An 18,876-nucleotide genomic window follows, 5' to 3' on the forward strand; every position below is an offset into this window, starting at 1 on the left:
CAGCTTCGTAATGCCGGTCACCCACTCCTACAAGAAGCTGCTAGGGGCTCGACCTTCGGGGGCAGCACTACTAACTTTAGGTTGCCAGCTCACATGGGAGCCTTGGAAGGCTCGACCGGTAAGGGCGCCTATGTAGTCTGTTGGCCGTCAACTCCCGCGGAAGCCACGAAGAGCTCATCTTTGTAGGGGGACCTTGCGGAGAGGACTGATGAGGCATCATCTGAATCGAAAGTAAGGTTGGTAGAGCTACTTAGTCTGTTAGTCCCCTGCATAGTTTTTGAGTTCATAAAAAATGTAAACTATAAAGTGATATCTTCAAAAAAGTGAGGACTTAGCTTTGGTAGGATGAGAACTTAGCTTTTGTAGGATGAGAACTTAGCTTTTCGTAGCGTATTCCCACAGACGGCGCCAATTGATGTAACCGTTTTTGGTCACGTACCATTTTTTGGGATGTGTAAAATTTTTTGGCTAAGTACCTCGTGTTTGACCTAGTGGTGACGTGCCTTGGTGATGAGCTACTTGGTGGCGAACTTCCCGGGGGAGAACTGCCTGGTGGCGAACTGTCTAATGGCGAACTGCCTGGGGGCGAACTGCCCGGTGGTGAACTGCCTGGTGGCGAACTGCCCGGTGGCGAACTGCCTGATGGCGAACTGCCTGATGGCGAACTGCCTGGTGGCGAACTGCCTGATGGCGAACTGCCTGGTGACGAACTGCTTGGTGAACTGCTTGGTGGCGAATTACCCGGCAGTGCTCCCTGGTGGCGAACTGCCTGAGGGTGAACTGCCTGGTGACGAACTGCCTGATGGCGAACTGCCTGGTGGCGAACTGCCCGGCAGTGCTACCTGGTGGCGAACTGCCTGATGGCGAACTGCCTGGTGGCGAACTACCTGGTAGTGTTCCCTGATGGCGAACTCGTCACTTGACTTGCTCCTAGGCGGTCTGCAACTCAGAGGATGGTGGAGCTCCCTGGTGCAGCGCTACCCGACTACCCCCTGCGTGAGGTGATTTTCTCTCCTTTGTAGACGGCGGGAGCTGAGGGACCTGCGGGAACTGAATCAGAGGACCCGGGGGTATTTTCCCGGCGGGGACTCTCCGATGCCTAAGTTAGCATTCTGATTACAGAGGGCTTGGAGAGAAATGAGAGAGCTAGAGAGCGGGGGTTACCATACTCTTTTTTTCCCCTCCTTGGCTTTGGGGATCGGAGTCCTTATATAGTGGTGCCCTCGCGGGTTAGGTGGGTAAAAAGCCTTCAAATGGTAAGACGTCATATCCCGTCAGAACCGGGGTACGGTGATGAACTCCTCGAGGTTGTCAGGTCGGCGCCTGTCAGTCGACGGGTCGGTGTCCGGGCCAGGTTGCCAGGCCGGCGCCTGTGTCTGTCGGCGGGTCGGTGTCCGGGCCAGGTTGCCAGGTCGGCGCCTGTGTCAGTCGGCGGGTCGGTGTCCGGGCCAGGTTGCCAGGTCGGCGCCTGTGTCAGGGTCAGGTCATCAGGTCGGCGCCTGTGTCCGGGTCATGTTGTCAGGTTGGCGCCTGTGTCCGGGCCAGATCGCCAGGTCGGCGCCTGTGTCAGTCGACGGGTCGGTGTCCGGGCCAGGTTGCCAGGTCGGCGCCTGTGTCCGGGTCAGGTCATCAGGTCGGCACCTGTGTCCGGGTCTTGTTGTCAGGTCGGTGCCTGTGTCCGGGCCAGATCGCCAGGTCGGCGCCTGTGTCAGTCGGCGGGTCGGTGTCCGGGCCAGGTTGCCAGGTCGGCGCTTGTGTCCGGGTTAGGTCATCAGGTCGGCGCCTGTGTCCGGGTCTTGTTGTCAAGTCGGCGCCTGTGTCCGGGCCAGATCGCCAGGGCGGCGCCTGCGTCCGGGCCAGATTGCCAGGTCGGCGCATGTGGCAGGCTCATCCGGCCAGGTCACGCAGTTCGCGCGAGGTCGCGCGCAGTTCGCGCGCAGGCCGTGCCAGGTCGCGCGCAGGCCGCGCCAGGTCGCACCAGGCCAGCCAGACCGGTGCTCGGGGGGGACCAACTTGGTAAGTTGTTGCCTGGGGGCTTGCCTAGTTGTCACGAGGTGCCACGTGTCGCAACTTCACTAGAGGGCCAAATCTGCCCTCATCACAACCTACTTAACTAAGTTGTCTCTCAAACTCTGCTCTCTCTACAATTGGATCTATAGATGGGCCACAAAACATTAAGGAAATGCTGGTTTCCTTTGAGAATATAGAGTAAGAAATGAACACTTGAACAACAACTAAGTCACCACTAAATAGAGCCGAAACCGACCTAAGCCGACTCAAATCGATCATGTCAGTTTTGCTTAACACAAGGTCGATTTCGATTTCAATTTCAGATAACCCAAACAGATCAAATCGGTTAAAAAAACATCAATAAACCGATCCAACCCGACCCGTGAACAACCCCATGGCATCTACTTCAACCATGTGCTGAACCGTTATTCTCCCTTTGAATTTTCAATAGACCCCTGCCTGTGCCCTGTGGATGGACATCTAAGGATTAAAGAGTCCGACTCTCGTCTTCAATCTTCATGATTTTCAGACTACGCCTTACACGTGAGTGTGGAGGTGCACTTAGGCATGCAGGCCCACGGAGTGATGGTTGGTTGATTGTTTGGTAGGTCACATGATGCAGCATTAACCCATTCATCTGGATCTGGGTTTCTTTTCAATTTCATGATTTCCATTCCAGCCGACAAGCCCCCGGCTTATATATTAAATTAATTAACTAACAAAAAACACAAGGGGTATGAGTGGAGTGGAACTAGCTAGTTACGTTGGAGTTCCACCTAAAATTCAGTTCCATTAATGCATGCCACCACTTGTATATGTATCAAATTCCAAAACATTCTATTTCCTCATTTCCATAAATAGATGAATTATTTATTTCTATATGATAGGTGATGTGCATCACAGCCACCGCCATGCACCATGATGGATTCATCGGATACATTGAATTGAAAGTTGAAACCAAATAAAAATTAGGGCAAACACCCTCTGACTCTGATAGTCTGATGCACCTAGCTACTTGAAAGATGATCTAAACGGATCATGATCGAGTCAGTCCCTAGCTACCCTAATGGCTTTGGCCTACTGTCTGTTACGTCTCTCTTACATATATATATATATATATATATATATAAAGGAAGGATGAGTTTCAATAAGTTTCAACGCTTTAAAGTTCAAGGGCACTTGGGTTTGCCCTTGTTGTTCACCTTGTCTCTGTAGCAGGGGCACTCGTGCTTGTTTCCATAGGTCCCAGAAGGAACGCATTTGCAATCCTTACAGCATATCATGCAGTATTTGGTGCACCGATCCACATACCCCGCCTTGCTACACCTCGCATTGCACTTTGTACTACAGTCCTCTATTCCAACCAAAAGCCAGTAAAACACCCACATAAATGATAAATCAATCACCACATTCCAACCACGTTAACCAAAACCACACAATAAATATATATAAATTCTTACTTGATAATAATGCATCTTCGGCGGGAGGTGGAGCACCCTGGGCGGTGGCCTCAATAAAAGAAGAGCTCAGGATGAGCGACACAAGTAGAATAACTGCAAATCCGATGACCTTCATTCTTCTTTCTACCTTTTCAATTCGATATATTATGGAGAGCAAGTAAGTTGAGATATATAGACCAGCAGAGAGGAGAGGAGAGGAGAAGCAGAAGCAGTGCTGTGAGCGAGTGGATACTGGGTAGTGTAAGAATGAAAAGCTTGAGTGTGCATTTATAGACCGCCAACGCCAAGTGAAGAAAAGGACGCAGGCCAACTGGGGAAGTAAGTAGTGGAGTACGAATTGCAGTAATAATAATAAAAATAAGCAAAGTAAAGAAAAAATAAATAAATAAATGCATAGGCCAGCAATATACAGTCTGTCAGGTCTTTTGGTTGGGTATCCAGAATGGGATTACGCGGTTTCTGCTGGCGAGAAGGTTGATCGCAGCTTCCTCTCTAATCTCTAAGGGAAAGGGGATGGGCTACCCGCTGCTGTGTAGCCTCCTCGTGAAGCGGAAAAAAAAAAAATAATAATATAAGAAGCGTTTGGCAAAAGAGCAAAGGGGGTGGTTTATTTAAAATTTGAAAGGATTTATATATAAGTGCGTGTGGGACTCGGTCAATTTTAATCTCGATAAGGTTGAGGGAGATAAAACTTCAAAGTATCACACTATCACCTAGCTCAAAAACGAAAATTACTTTTCAGTCCTTCACGCCAAGAGGCAAGAGACATGAATGCTCATAACGTGCCATTTCACGTGAGTTCTCGGGTCTAGAAGTTTCCATGCTGAGACTACCACCAAATAATAAAATACTAATCAAGTAAACCCACCATGCGATTGAATGATTCTATTAGAGAGAAAGAATGAGGGAGAAGAGAATGATTCTATTAGAGGTTTCTAATAATGATAGATATTATTAAAGAAAATTAAAATTTAAGAGAATCTTTTTATTTGTTAGTGACTTGACTTCTAATATTTTTAATAAATTTAATTTAAAAAATAATAAGCATATGTATAAAAAATAAGAATAGAAAGAGGTATGAATGTGCACCGAGGTGAGAGAGTTCTTGGTCTCCCTTTTTTAGCTCTCTTGGTCTCCCTCTTTATTCTATTATATTTAATTTATATATAGATATAAACATTTACTCTTTCAAAAGAAATGTTGGTTCTATGCATTCTAAGTCATTTGATATCAAGGTTTAAAATATCAATCATGATTTTTAAAACTGGATCGAACTGAAAAATCGGTGACCAGTTTTTGTTTTTCCCAAAACCAAATTTTCTCTAAAAGCTGTTGATTTTGGTTAACAAACTACTGATTGTTCAAATGATTTTGACTATTTTTTATTTTTTTGTCAGAACAGAACGACCATTCGGTTTGAACGATCGGACCATTTAACCCGGTAACTGAATCCCTAACTGATTCGGTCTCCGAGTCAGTTTTAAAAACCATTATATCAATAGGACTGAGTAAGGTGAATTGTATCACGCCTTTGATCCCCTACTAAAAATTTTGGACGACATGATTTGAACCCGTAGCCAAAAAAAAAGGAAAATAACAAAGAAAAACTTGGCTCCGTCTTTATTTATTCAATTATTGTTTTTAACTAAAATATCAAATTTGATATTTCAACTATTAATATTAAATATTAGAGGTGCATTTTAAAGAGGCTCAAGTTAAGTTTTTATTAAAATTTAAATGGACCCAACCCAAAGTGAGGCAGAAGCAAGGTGACACCCAAACTCGGACCAATCACAGTGGCACCCAAGAGACAACAATGGCATCGAACAAAACTTTTATACTTTATTTTTTTTTATTGAACATGTCATTAAGTAGGCTGTACCGTAAGGTCCTTGATGGCTGAATGATATGTTGCGTTGATCACTATACCTAAGTTAAATTTTCAATGGGCATGAAGCCATGAATCCTAACCCAAGCCCGATATAATTGAAAATGTTCAAGTTAAACAACCTTGACTCATAACACTACCCGAGTACTTCTAATTATACTAACCAATAACCGTGTATGAATACCTGTTACAAAGTGATGAAGGAAGATTTGATTTGATCTCTTGACCACTCAATACATGGCAGAGGTAACAGCTCGGCACGGCAGTACGCTTAAGGCACGAGTTCTGAGAGGAGGAACCAGCGGTCCGAGCTCTCCAAAAGAAGTCCAAACTCTCTCTTTGACCTCGAACCTTACGATGACCGTAAAGGGCAACAACCCGAACTGGCAGGCCCCGGGGCAGTTCGGGCCACACCTCTATCCGAACTCAAGACTTCACCTCGCACACCACTCCAGCACTTCGTCTCCAGAACGCCAAACTGAACAACCGTACCTGACTTGACACCAAAGGAGTCTGTATCCTGAGGCGGCGCACCTGACTGACTTAGGATCTGACACTTGACAGCCGCACTTCAACGGCCACCTGCCACCACCACCTCCAGTCACAGAGACGGCTCCGACAAAGAGAGCAGTGGCGGTTGTCTGCCCCAACAGAGATGATGACACCCAAACTGGCAGAAGTGCAGAGGTAATGATACTCGACCTGACAGGAGCTTGGGAGTGAATGCGCGAAGTGGTTATAAAAGGCTCTCTTCCCCTCCAAGAAGGAGGGATGTGATAACTTTGCGTCATCTACTTCTTTATCTTGCCTTTGAGGAAATACTAACTTGAGCTTCGGAGCACTCTCACCGGGTTCCTCCCCGAAGATTACTTGCTTTCTTCTCCGTTTCAAGCACCTTTTGCTCCAGCCGGAGGCAAGATCGTTAACAGCTAGGATCGGCCGGATTGCGCTCCATCAATTGGCGTCGTTTGTGGGCATACGCTTCTAAAAGCCTCCCTCTAAAACTCTCATAACCCCTTTTTTCCAAGAAACCCCAACACTCATGGCTTCTTCCAGCAATGTCGGACGTAGCACAGAGATGAACGCCACAGGGGAACAACTTCAAGTCCCCGTGGTGTGCATCAGACAGTTCACCATCCCCCTTTCAATGGATGGGATCCCGGCCTGAATGCGCCACGAACAGTGGTGCCCGTGAACCTTCCCGCCATGAACGTCCCCCTTCCTCGACCTGTCAAGACAACCTTTACCGAACCAACTGTTGTCCCCCTGGCGACTAGCCAAAACTAATTTGATGACTTGATGCAGTGCATGCGGGCAATGCAAGCCCAAATGCAGCAGATCCAGCAGCATCAACTCCAACAGCACCAAGTACTGCACCACATCTCTCAGTATCACTATCAGCAGTAGTTCCCCCAACTGCCTCTGAACCAACCACAGCTTCCACCTCGGCACCCCGCTCCAAAGCCGGTTAAGCCCTCCCCTCAGGGCGGACGCAATCACCGAGGGGAAGCCTCCCAACTTCAGAACCCCCCAAGAGCCAGGCCTCATCCCCGGGCCGGGGGGAAAGAAAAATCACCCCCGCCTCGTAGCTCGCCGGCAGGTCGGGAACCTCGCCCGCCAAGTCAGCACCTCGGCACTCTAAGTCTGGGCTCCCGCCCATAGAGAACCGATTCAGCGTCCTAGCGGCGGACTACGAATAGTCCGGGGCCATCAAGCTCGACAACACAGAGGCCAGCAGCGCTAGTACCAGGCCCACCCAACAATGAAGACGACGGCGAAGTCGCCGAACTGCCACCCGTGTCCTGCCCGAGCTCCAAGGTAAATAAGAGACAATCTCGGACGGGGTAAAAGCTGCCCCTATTCTCTCAGTCTCTTCCCCCCTCTCATCAGAACTCCTTGCAGTCCCCATGCCCAGAGATTTCAATCTCCCCCCTTTAGACAAGTATGATGGGTCCTTCGACCCCAACGACAACGTCGATGCCTTCCAGTCCCAAATACACCTAGCAAGGGCCAATGAATCATGCATGTGTGTGGCCTTCACTACCACCTTCAGAGGGGTGGCCCGCACCTGGTACAGGAACCTGGCCCCCAGATCAATAAGAAGTTGGACCCAGTTCGTGCAGGTCTTCACCGCGCACTTCGTTATCAGCAAGCGGTGCCCCAGAACCAAGGAGAGCATCTTCGGAGTTGTCCAGAGGAAAGAGAGTCCATCCGGGGCTACATCAAGCGGTTCAATGATCCGTGCTTGCAGATACCGCGACTGGACCCCGCGGTGCAGCTCGCGGCAGCCAAGAGGGGAGTGACACACAAGGAGTTCAAGTGGCACATGGTAGTTAACCAGCCCGCAATCGTAGCTGAATTCCTCAAGCTCGCGGATAAATTAATGAGAACAGAGGAGGAGATCAACCAAAGGACCGAAAGTGGGATCAAGAAAAAGAAGAGGGAAGGCGAGCCCTCTAACCCAGATGACAGAAGAAGGAAAGATCCAGCCCGGGAGATGAAGCCGAGCCAGCCGTTCCAAGCTCCCTTAGCAGCTCGGACGGACTACACACCCTTAAACGCGAAGCGGGCTGAGACCTTGATGACGATCAAAGACGCCCCGTATGTAAAATGGCCACCTCACCTAAAAGGGAACCCAACCGAAAGGAACAAAAATTTGTACTGCAGTTTCCATAGAGACCACGGTCATAGTACCGAACATTGTAATAATCTCCGGGATGAGATAAAGGGGCTCATCCGTCGCGGGTACTTGAGAAATTTTGTACAGCATAATAATAATAATTATAAGATAGGTCAGCTAGGGGAGCATGGTAAGGATGCCCCCGAGTCCAGCAGCAGGTCGGCCGAACTGTCGCAAAGACAGCCCCCAGAAGAGAGGCCAGTTCGGGGAACCATCCATGTGATAGTGGGAGGTTCGATGGTAGCGGGTTGTACTTCAGCAGCGGCCCGTGCGTTAGTTTGCGAAGCTGCCCGAGAAGAACATAACCCTCCGAAGAGGTCGAAGACGGAGGAACCGATTTTCTTCACGGAAGACGATGCGTGAGGGGTCCACTATCCCCACGATGATGCGCTTGTCATAAAACTAAGGATCAACGACTTCGAAGTAAGGCGCGTACCTGTTGATTCAAGTAGCTCGGCGGACATTCTCTTCAAGTCGGCGTTTGACCAGCTTCAGTTGCAGAGAAGCGAGTTGAAGCCCGCAAACACTCCTCTGGTGGGCTTCAGCGGAGAGGAAGTCAGGCCCCTCGAAAAAATAATAGTACCTGTGGAAGTCGGCACATGGCCCTGTGCGGTCAGACTCAACCACGATTTCCTGGTGGTCACGACCCCCTCCCCATACAATGCCATAATAGGGCGGCCAATCACTCATGTCCTACGGGTAGTGGTCTCCACCTACAACTTGGCAATGAAATTTCCTACAGACTTCGGTGTGGGGGTAGCGCGGGGCGACCAGCTTGAGTCCCACAAGTGCTATGTTGTCGCCCTGAAGGGAAAAACCAAGGTGGCCGACGACCTTGAACTGGAGCGGCCTACGAAGCAAGGTGAAGAACGAGCTTCGCCCACAGAAGAAACGGTCGCAATCCCAACTTCAGTTGCGGACCCAGTTCGGACACTACAGATCGGTGCTTCCATCCAGAAACCTCTACGAACCGAACTGGTGAGTTTCTTACTTCAAAATTTAGATATTTTTGCATGGTCCACGGCCGATATGCCCGGAATTGACCCCAACCTTATAACTCACAAACTTAATAATGACCCTGTAGTCAGACCCATTAGACAGAAGAAACGCAACTTAGCCCCAAAGCGCTAGAGGGCGGTCGACGAGGAGGTCGAAAAGCTCCTCGCAGCAGACTTCATAAGGGAAGTTCATTACCCGAGCTGGGTGGCCAACCCAGTGCTGGTAAAAAAGGCAAACGGCAAGGGGCGCATGTGCGTCGACTACATTGACCTGAACCGAGCTTGCCCGAAAGATTGATTCCCCATCCCCAAAATCTACCGCCTAGTGGATGCGACCTCGGGACATGAGTTGCTAAGCTTCTTGGATGCCTACTCGGGCTACAACCAAATCAGGATGGACCAGTCCGATGAGTAAAAAACCACCTTCGTAACCGAGTTCGGCCTATACTGCTAGAAGGTCATGCCCTTCGGACTGAAGAATGCTGGGGCGACCTTCCAAAGACTTGTGAATAAGCTGTTTCAGCCCTTAATTGGCACAAAGAAAGAATGTTATGTAGACGATATGGTCGTCAAGACATAGTTTTCGCATGAATTAATACAAGACTTAGATTCTGTCTTCCAAGCTCTACATCAATTTAGCAAGAAACTGAACCCAAACAAGTGTGTCTTCGGAATCACCTCGGGTAAGTTCCTAGGGTACATTGTCAACCGGCGCGGTATTGAGGACAACTTAGACAAGATATAGGTCATCCTAGATATGAAACCACCCCGAAAAGTAACAGAGGTTTAGAGGCTAAATGGCCGCATAGCCGCTCTGAGCCGCTTCATGTCCAAGTCGGCAGATCGCTGCCTGCCTTTCTTTAAAGCAATTAAAGGCAAAGGGTTCGAATGGACCCGAGACTGCCAGCTCGCGTTCGACGAGCTAAAGAACTACCTCGCTAGTGTGCCGGTCTTAACCAGGGCCGAGGAGGGTGAGGTCTTAGAACTGTACCTCTCGACAAGCGCCGAGGTGGCATACACACTGATAATGTTAGTAAAATTCTGGTCTAATAAAAGAAGTAGATCGGGTCCAATGACCCATCTATTATGTTAGTAAAATTCTGCAGGGAGCAGAGACGAGATACCCGTAGATAGAAAAGCTGGCATACACACTGATAATAGCAGCTCGGAAACTCCGCCCATATTTCCAGGCTCACACTGTCATCGTCTTGACTGACAAACCTCAAAGGCAAGTCTTACTCAAGCCCGAGGTTTCCGGTTGGCTGACGAAGTGGGACATCGAGCTCAGCGAGTATGACCTCCAGTATAAGCCACGAACTTCTATTAAGGCAAAGCCTTAGCAGATTTTATCGCCGAGTGCGCGTTCAGCCTCGAAGTCCCTAGGCCGGTTGAGCCCGAGATCCCCAGTTCGGGTGAGCCCGGAGCTCCCACGCCAACAGAGTCCGAACCTCGTGAGGTAGAAGCTAGGCTGGCATCTCTCCTAGTTAGGCCAAACGCGAACTGGGATAAGGAGCCTTGGATCCTTCACGTAGATGGCTCATCAGACCAACAGGGCAGCGGGGCTGGAATAGTCCTGCGCGGCCCTGGTGGCACAAAATTGGAATACACGCTACGCTGTGAGTTCGCGGCATCCAACAACGAGGCGGAGTAAAAGGCATTGATAGCCGAGCTGGCCCTAGCGCAAAAGGTAAGAGCAAAACACATAGTTATCTGTAACGATTCCCAGCTTGTGGTCAACCAGGTTATAGGCGAACATGAAGCACGCAAGCTAACTATGATCGTCTACTTGGCAAAGGCAAAGGAGGCTCTGCTCAACTTCCAGTCACACTTCATCAAGCAAATCCTGAGGTCAGAGAACACTGAGGCTGATGCCCTGTCCCGGTTAGCCAGCATCAGTCACAACGCCATGAGAACCGTGTACATAGAGGACTTACCTCGGCCTAGCATTCTCGGTGGGGCAGAGGAGGTCGCTCCCGTCCTTGTAGCAGAACCGTGTACATGAAGCTCGCGAACTTCTTGCTAGATGGGACCCTCCCTGCGGACCGCAATGCACCTGGAAGGGTGCAGCGCCAAACAGCCAAATATGTCATGATAGACGAACGGCTGTACCGACGGTCCTACACGCTCCCCTACATGCGTTGCTTGCGACCTGCCGTAGCCAAGTTCGTACTCCGCGACACTCATGAAGGTCTGTGCGGCGGACACTTGGGGGGCAGGGCCCTCGCCTAGAAGGCACTTCGACAAGGGTACTACTGGCCAGCGATGAAGGCAGAGGCTGTCGAGCTCGTCAGAAAATGCAACAAGTGTCAGAAGCATGCCAATATCCACCATTAGCCTGCCGCCGACCTCAAGTATCTCACCAGTCCATGGCCCTTTGCGCAATAGGGCATCGACCTCCTGGGGCCATTCCCACCAGCAACAGATGGGTGGAAGTTCCTAGTGGTGAAGGTAGATTACTTCACAAAGTGGGTAGAAGCTGAACCTCTCGCAACAGTTACAGCTCGAAACGTACAGAACTTCTTTTGGAAGAACATAGTATGTCGCTTCGGGTTACCTCGGGTACTGATCTCCGACAATGGCAAGATATGGGGATTCGGCAGAACTTCACATGGATCGCACACCCGCAGGCAAACGGTCAAACAGAAGTGATGAACAGAGCTATCCTCCGCGGACTGAAAGCGCGACTAGACCGAGCTAAAGGGTTGTGGGCGGACGAGCTACCAAGTGTTCTATGGGCTCACCGAACTACAGAAAAAACCACCACGGGAGAGACCCTCTTTAACCTCACGTCCGGCACTGAAGTGGTAATCCCGGCGGAGATCGAAATACCTACACTACGAACACTAAGACTAGAAGCTTATGACGATCAGACAAACAGAGACGAGCTACGTACCAACCTCGACTTACTGGACGAGGTAAGAGACCTCACGTACATCCAGACCACAGCTTACTAGCAAAGAGTAGCTCGGTACTACAATGCCAGAGTAAAAAAGCGGAACTTCCGCGTCGGCGACCTGGTTCTCCGTAAGATCATGGCACCCGAGCCCGGCGTGGGCAAACTTGGACCGAATTGGAAAGGGCCCTACCGAGTAAAGAGAGTGCTCGGGGGAGCATACGAGCTCGAAACATTAGAGGGCAAACAAGTACCTCGAGCATGGAACGTCGTTAACTTAAGACGATACTACCTATAAATTACCAAGCGAAGTGGACTAGGAGTCGCTATCAGAGCCTGAGGGTTAGAATGGCGAGCTAACAAGGACCTCGGCATGGGCAAGCAAAGGCAAAAAATGCTAACCAAAATCTCAGGCAAAGTGCTAACAGCGAACTAATAGGGACATCGGCATCTCAGAGGCCAAGTGTTAACACCAAAATAGGCCGCACGAGTGCAATGGGAAAAAAACGGATTGGGCATATGGTCGGTTTGGAAGAAAGTGTGAGAATAACACTTAACCAAAAGAAAATCATTCCATTACAAAATACTATGTTTACATTCCAAAAAAAAAAAAAAAAACAACAGAAGCGAGCTCACAGGCCCGGAGGTACTACTTCACCATCGGAAGGCACTTCAACAATACCCGAAGGTCCTGCTACGTCCTCAGAATCCGGTTCACCATCAGCAGCGTTGGCCATCTCCTTAGTAATGCGCGAAGTGGTTATGGCGCTAATATCAAGCTCGGGGTACGTATTCCGGATCATCCACCGGCTTAGTTTAAAGCCCTTTCTGTACGAGCCCACCATCAGGTTGTCAAAGCGCGGCGAGGCGATATAGTCATCAACGGCCTTCTTCTTGGCATCCTCGATGCCCTGAGAAAAGATCTCTGTCCTCTCTCTAATATCCTCTCGAAGGTATTCGACCTGATGCTGCAAGTCCAGCCTCAGGACCCCTGCCGCTTCTTGTATTGGAGGGGCCATCTCGGGCTCCCTGGGCGGATCCACTGGCGAGTGGCTTGGCACCTCGAGCTCCGCATCTCGGGGCAGTTCGGCATGAGTCCGTTTGGCAACTCGCTTCCTCCTCTTCATGACATGAAACAGGTTCCCACCGTGAGTCTTTTCTACGTCCATCACACCTGCAAAAAGAGCTCGGCATCAGGAAAACGAAAGAACGAAAAGCAAAACAAAAGGCAAGCCTCTGAGCAAGGAACCTACCCGAACTGAGGCCGGCCTGGATGAGCTTGGCCTCCGTCAGATAATGGTGGCATTTTATCCCAATCCATGCCCATTCCGGGAGGCCCTTCGCCGTCTCCCTATCAAGCGTAACATCGGCATCGGGGGCAGCCATCCCCCACCCGGTTTGCAATGGCCACCCCATTGCACTTCGCACCCCGAAGTAGTCCCGTTTCCACGCCGAGACCTTGTTGGGAAGATCGTGTAAAAGCTTGAAACCTGGGCAAGGAGACAGGTAGTATGCTCGCCTACGCCCGGGAAGGGAACCCGCTTGCTTCTTAAGCATTAGAATGGAAGAAAAGATCTCCAGGTCTAAAGGCAAAATCTGTTCGCAAAAGAGGGAGATAGTCCCCACCAAATTACGGATAGAATTCGGGTGGAGCTAGCCGACGGTAATGCTGAAGTGGTTCATAACCTCGACGATGAGGGGTGGAAAGGTAGGAGTAACCCAGCGACGAGCTGCTCCCGGAATATCACGATCTCGTCGGGACCGTGTTCCCAAGGGAAGTCGCCCAAGGGTATAAAGTAAGTGTACTCCCTAGGCAGGTTGAACTAGGTGATAAGGGAGTAAAGCCCCTCAGGCATCATGGTTGAGGGCCCAAACTTGTCTAACGTTCGACCTCGACGGGAGGAGGACGCCAAACAACCCGAGGCGACTCGGCCTGCGGGTTCGAACTCTTCCTCAAGCTCCTCCTCGAGCTCTACCTCGGGTTCACTAAGGATGTCAGGGGATGCAGCTCGGTTTGTAGAATCTGTATCTGACCCCCTCGAAGAACTGTCTAAGCTGTCCGAGCTAGACATCGGGAGGAAAAGAATAACAGGAAGAAAGTACTGACTCACCCGGAAAAAGCAAACCGACTACGGAAGGTTGACACGAGCTAAAAACATGGACGCGAGCTAAAACTTGGACGCGAGCTCAAGAAGCAAACGTAGGAGAATGGCAATGAAAAGCGACTGGGGTCCCCCACTATTTATACCCACAATGACTGAAAACCGACGGTTCTGATCGAGGCAAATCCAACAACCCACAATCAAGCTGACCGCACGCCTCCTAAGACTGAGATGTGACTAGCCACACGTCTTTTGAAACTGAAGCAGCGACGGCACACATCTCCCCGCATTAAAGGCGGTAGCGGCGCATTTTTTAAATTTGAAATAACCCACAATCAAGCTGACTGCACACCTCCTAAGACTGAGACGTGACTAGCCACACGTCTTTTGAAACTGAAGCAGCGACGGCACATATCTCCCCGCATTAAAGGCGGTAGCGGCACATTTTTTAAATTTGAAATAACGCCCGCTGTCACGTCTCCCAGCGGCGCGTTTTTTAAATTTTGAAATAAACGCGCTTTGTCAAGTCTCCCAGCATTTAAAGACAGATTGGCGCGTTTCCTAACTTTTTGGCACTTGAGAAACCCGGAAATCTCCTGACGAACGTGCACTTCGCACTATCAGTCAAACCAGTTCGAAGTACGGGTCAAATCCACCTGCCACCTCGCGAACTCCCCGCGCTAGGGAAAGCCCCTTAGCTCAAGGAGTGGGGGGCCGTGGGGGGCAATTGATGAAGGAAGATTTGGCCCGACCTCTTGACCACTCAACACGTGGCAGAGGCAACAGCTCGGCACGGCAATACGCTCAAGGCGCGAGCTCCGAGAGGAGGAACTAGCGGTCCGAGCTCCCCAAATGGAGCCCAAACTCTCCCTTTGACGCCGAGCCTTACGAGGAGCAAAGGGCAACAACCCAAACTGGCCCGCCCCAGGGTAGTTCGGGCCACACCTCTATCCGAACTCAAGACTTCACCTCGCACACCACTCCAGCACTTCGTCTCCAGGACGCCGAATTGAACAACCATACCTGACTTGACACCAAAGGAGTCCGTATCCTGAGGCGACGCACCTGACTGACTTAGGATCTGACACTTGACAGCCGCACTTCAACGGCCACCTACCACCGCCACCTCCAGTCACCGAGATGGCTCCGACAAAGAGAGCAGTGGCGGTTGTCTGCCCCAGCAGTGGTGATGACACCCGAACTGGCAGAAGTGTAGAGGTAATGATACTCGACCTGACAGGAGCTTGGGAGTGAGTGCGCGAAGTGGTTATAAAAGGCTCTCTTCCCCCCCAAGAAGGAGGTATGTGATAACTTTGCACCTTTTGCTTCTTTATCTTGCCTTTGAGGAAATACTAACTTGAGCTTCGGAGCACTCTCACTGGATTCCTCCCTAGAGATTACTCGCTTTTTCTCCGTTTCAGGCACCTTTTGCTCTAGCCAGAGGCAAGATCATTGACAATTAGGACCGACCGGATTGCGTTCCATCACAAAGTGATTGGATGGCTAAAGGGATTGGACTATGATACTACGCTAGTGCGCTTGAAGACTTCCCCATGTCATCCCAATATTGAAGGCTTTCAAGAGTTTAAAGGGTTTAATTATGATACCACAAAAACTTATAACTATATCTTAGTAATATGGTAAATGTGATAAACAATGAGGTGGTATTCATCAAAATTTAACTGGGGTGTTTGATTGGTCAAAGAAAGCAAATGGTATAAATCCTGCCTTTAATTTGACTAGACTGAGAATGATATGATACTAAGGTGCATCAAAAGGCCATGATATGAGAAAATGAGAATTCAGTAAACTAATCTAGATGTCGTTTTGGTAAGTCTTTTATAAAAGATCTTGTTAGAAAATCTGAAACTAAAAGACAGTTTGTTTTTACATAAATATCTTATCAGCCTATAGATTATTTGGTTGAAGGTGCACTTTTCCGTATGAAGACGAGACAAAAAAAGGTAAAAAGTTTTTTTTTTTTTCTAACTTTCCAAAATAAGTTAAAATCGAGTTTCTCACATCTTGTCAAGACGAAATCTTTCAGCAGTTAGATCTTCCTCCAACCAAACAAGAAAAAATGAAAACATGGGCTACTGAACTTCTAAACAGCCGACAGCCTGCATCAAAAGGGACTTAGATAACACTTGGGTTCATCTCTTGTATAGCATCCCAGGCTGATGTAATTTTGAAATTGTAGAGTTTCATGTACTCGCTTAAGTATTTCATCAGACATCAACTTGGCCAAGAGACTCTCACCTTTCAAAGAAATCGTCCAACTATGTATCAATAAAAAAATTAAAAAAAAAAAAAAAACAGCTACTCCACTTAGAATAGTGCTGGTCTAAAACTATGAAATCATAGCCTTTGATGCATTGTTGTAGTTCCACTTTACGTCACTTTGTCCAATTCAAGGTGGGGCCACGTTAATATGTCGAAGGTTGTAATTAACGGTTTTAATCTGAATTGGACAGGGAATCATTCTAGGGTCCAGTTTTTGGGTTGAACAGTCCGACCATCTAAGTCAAATAGTTTAACGGTTCGATCACTTAGGTCAGTTATTCACTGATCAAATCAACAGTTTTTGGCTAAATAACAGTCAATCGGTTTTTGATTTTTCAGATCTAACTGTCCAGTCCAGTCTGATTTTAAAAACATTGATTTTAATCCTGAGCAGAGCATTTCAATATATCTTTTTTGACTGTTTTGTTGACGATTCATAGCTCAGCAGTTTTATTTTTTTTTCAACACGGACTCGAGCATTGTTAAGTATTACTCGCTATAATTTGATGAGAAATGTTCATGTTAATGATTATTGTGTTAGAGATCTGAGAATGTAACATTATCGTAAAAGCTCAATATTGAATTCTACAAGCATTCGGACACTACCTAACTTCACATATCTTTCTCAGTTCCTCTCTAATTGTAATATCTTTGTGGTACAATGAATTAGTCCTTCTGCAGTCCAGCCTTTAGGTAGTTGTTTAGTACTGGAACATTTCACAAGAATTTTGTTTTATAAGTGGGTTCTGATTTACAAATGATTCTTTTTATTTATTTAGAAAAAAAAAACACAAAAAAATGGATAGAGGTTGATTGGGCGTTTAAAGTGATTTAGCTTAATATTACAATATATTTATAATATGTGGCATTTCAGAAAGCTAATCAGCTTTTACAAATTTCAATGTGCTATGTTACCATACTAATTCAGGATTCTCAAGGCAATTCAAGAGATGGAGATTTCATGTTTCAAGAAACCCCTCCTTTCATGACTCTCAAAGCTAATCATTGTGAAAATATTTTCTTTATTTTTGAAAAAACAGAACTGTCAAACACGTTTTTTTTTACCAACTTTATTTAATTGCTGATGTATTTCACATGATACATCAGCAAAAATAGAACGATTACCAAATGCTCTGATGCCAAACACCTAGTAGAAGAATGAACACAATGGCGGATGTACTAGCTAATGCATGTTGGGACTCTGTCAGCCTTATTGTTCTTAGAATTTGATGACAAGATCCAAAAGACTTGTTTTAATGGACGACAACTGAGATTTATATATAGTATCAGAGGTTGAAAAAGGATAGTGTTAATGTAAAATGGTATTCGATGATCAAGAAGACAATAATGAATTCATTGATTAATTATAGATATATTTACAAATTCAATACACGTGGAATGAAGTCTTGTAACTAATTCCATCTGTTGGGGTAACCGACTCAAGTTAGAGCATCTCGGAGGACCAACTTGGGTAAATGGTAAAGAAAGCGATCTGTGGAGACAGCCTTGGTGAAAAGATCTACTGGTTGCGAGGCACTGGAGATATGAGCGTCATGAGATCACTGCGTTGTATGTAGTCACAAACAAAGTGACAATCAATTTCAATGTGTTTTGTTTACTCGTGGAACACAGGGTTGGCTGCTATGTGCAAGGCGGCCTTGCTGTTACAATGGAGCATTGGGGCTTCAGACAAAGTAACTGTCAATTCAGCAAGGAGACGTTTTAGCCAAATGAGTTTAAAAAAAATAAAAATAAAAATAAAACAGGGGAAGCAACGGTTGTGGATCACCGCGCTCTGATACCATGTAAAATGGTATTTGATGATCAAGAAGACAAGAATGAATTCATTGATTAATTACAGATATATATACAGATTCAATACACGTGAAATGAAGTCTTGTAATTAACTCCAGCTGTTGGGGTAACTGACTCCAGCCGGCAAAGAACTCTCTTGAATGTTCACGAATCCTCTAACAATTAATGCATTAAAACCAAAGGATAGACGATATGATCCAACTACAGAACTGCACAAGGAAGGTAGGTTATAAGCTTTAGTGGCAGTGGGGACATTCAATGTCCAATGGACTCTCAAAAAGGAGAAATGATTCTTAGCCTGGCCCATAAGCCCATCCTGGTCCGGCCCAATCATCATCTTCGTCTTCTAAGCTTTATCCCAACTATATGGAGTCCAGTCCATAATAGCCACTTCCACCAAATATTAAAAAATGCAGGAAATGGGAACTTTAAGAGCCCATCAATTTTATTGGAGTCCCGATGTGCTGCATAAGGTGGCAATTTTATTGGAGTTTTACAATTTATATAGGGTATGGTATTGGGTTAAATCTGATCTTCTCTGACCCTTATATTGTTGGGAAGCATATAAACTTTATGGTATTGATTTTAAATTTTATGTGAAGGATAATTGATAGTTTATATGCTTTTTACATGTTTTAATCAAATAATTAAAAAGTTTATTATTTGTTTATATTATTTTACTTATTTATTGTTATAAGGAATAATAGAAAATTATACGTAGATTCTAAATCCAACCCGTCCTATCCT

At 47.4% G+C, this 18,876-nt stretch overlaps 1 protein-coding gene across 1 annotated transcript; it reads right to left on the reverse strand.

The window, feature by feature from the left end:
- Positions 1-2,826: 2,826 nt before the first annotated feature.
- On the reverse strand, positions 2,827-3,722 carry LOC104611671 (peamaclein-like). Its single transcript, XM_088894099.1, has 2 exons — positions 3,471-3,722; positions 2,827-3,364 (listed from the first exon to the last, which is right to left on the reverse strand). Exons 1-2 carry the CDS (start codon positions 3,583-3,585, stop codon positions 3,180-3,182), a joined length of 300 nt encoding a protein of 99 aa, XP_088750225.1. The 5' UTR covers positions 3,586-3,722; the 3' UTR covers positions 2,827-3,179.
- Between the last annotated feature and the right edge of the window lie 15,154 nt (positions 3,723-18,876).

This window comes from Nelumbo nucifera, chromosome 1 (genome assembly GCF_055504915.1).
Source record: "Nelumbo nucifera cultivar China Antique chromosome 1, China Antique-T2T, whole genome shotgun sequence".
NCBI lineage: Eukaryota > Viridiplantae > Streptophyta > Magnoliopsida > Proteales > Nelumbonaceae > Nelumbo > Nelumbo nucifera.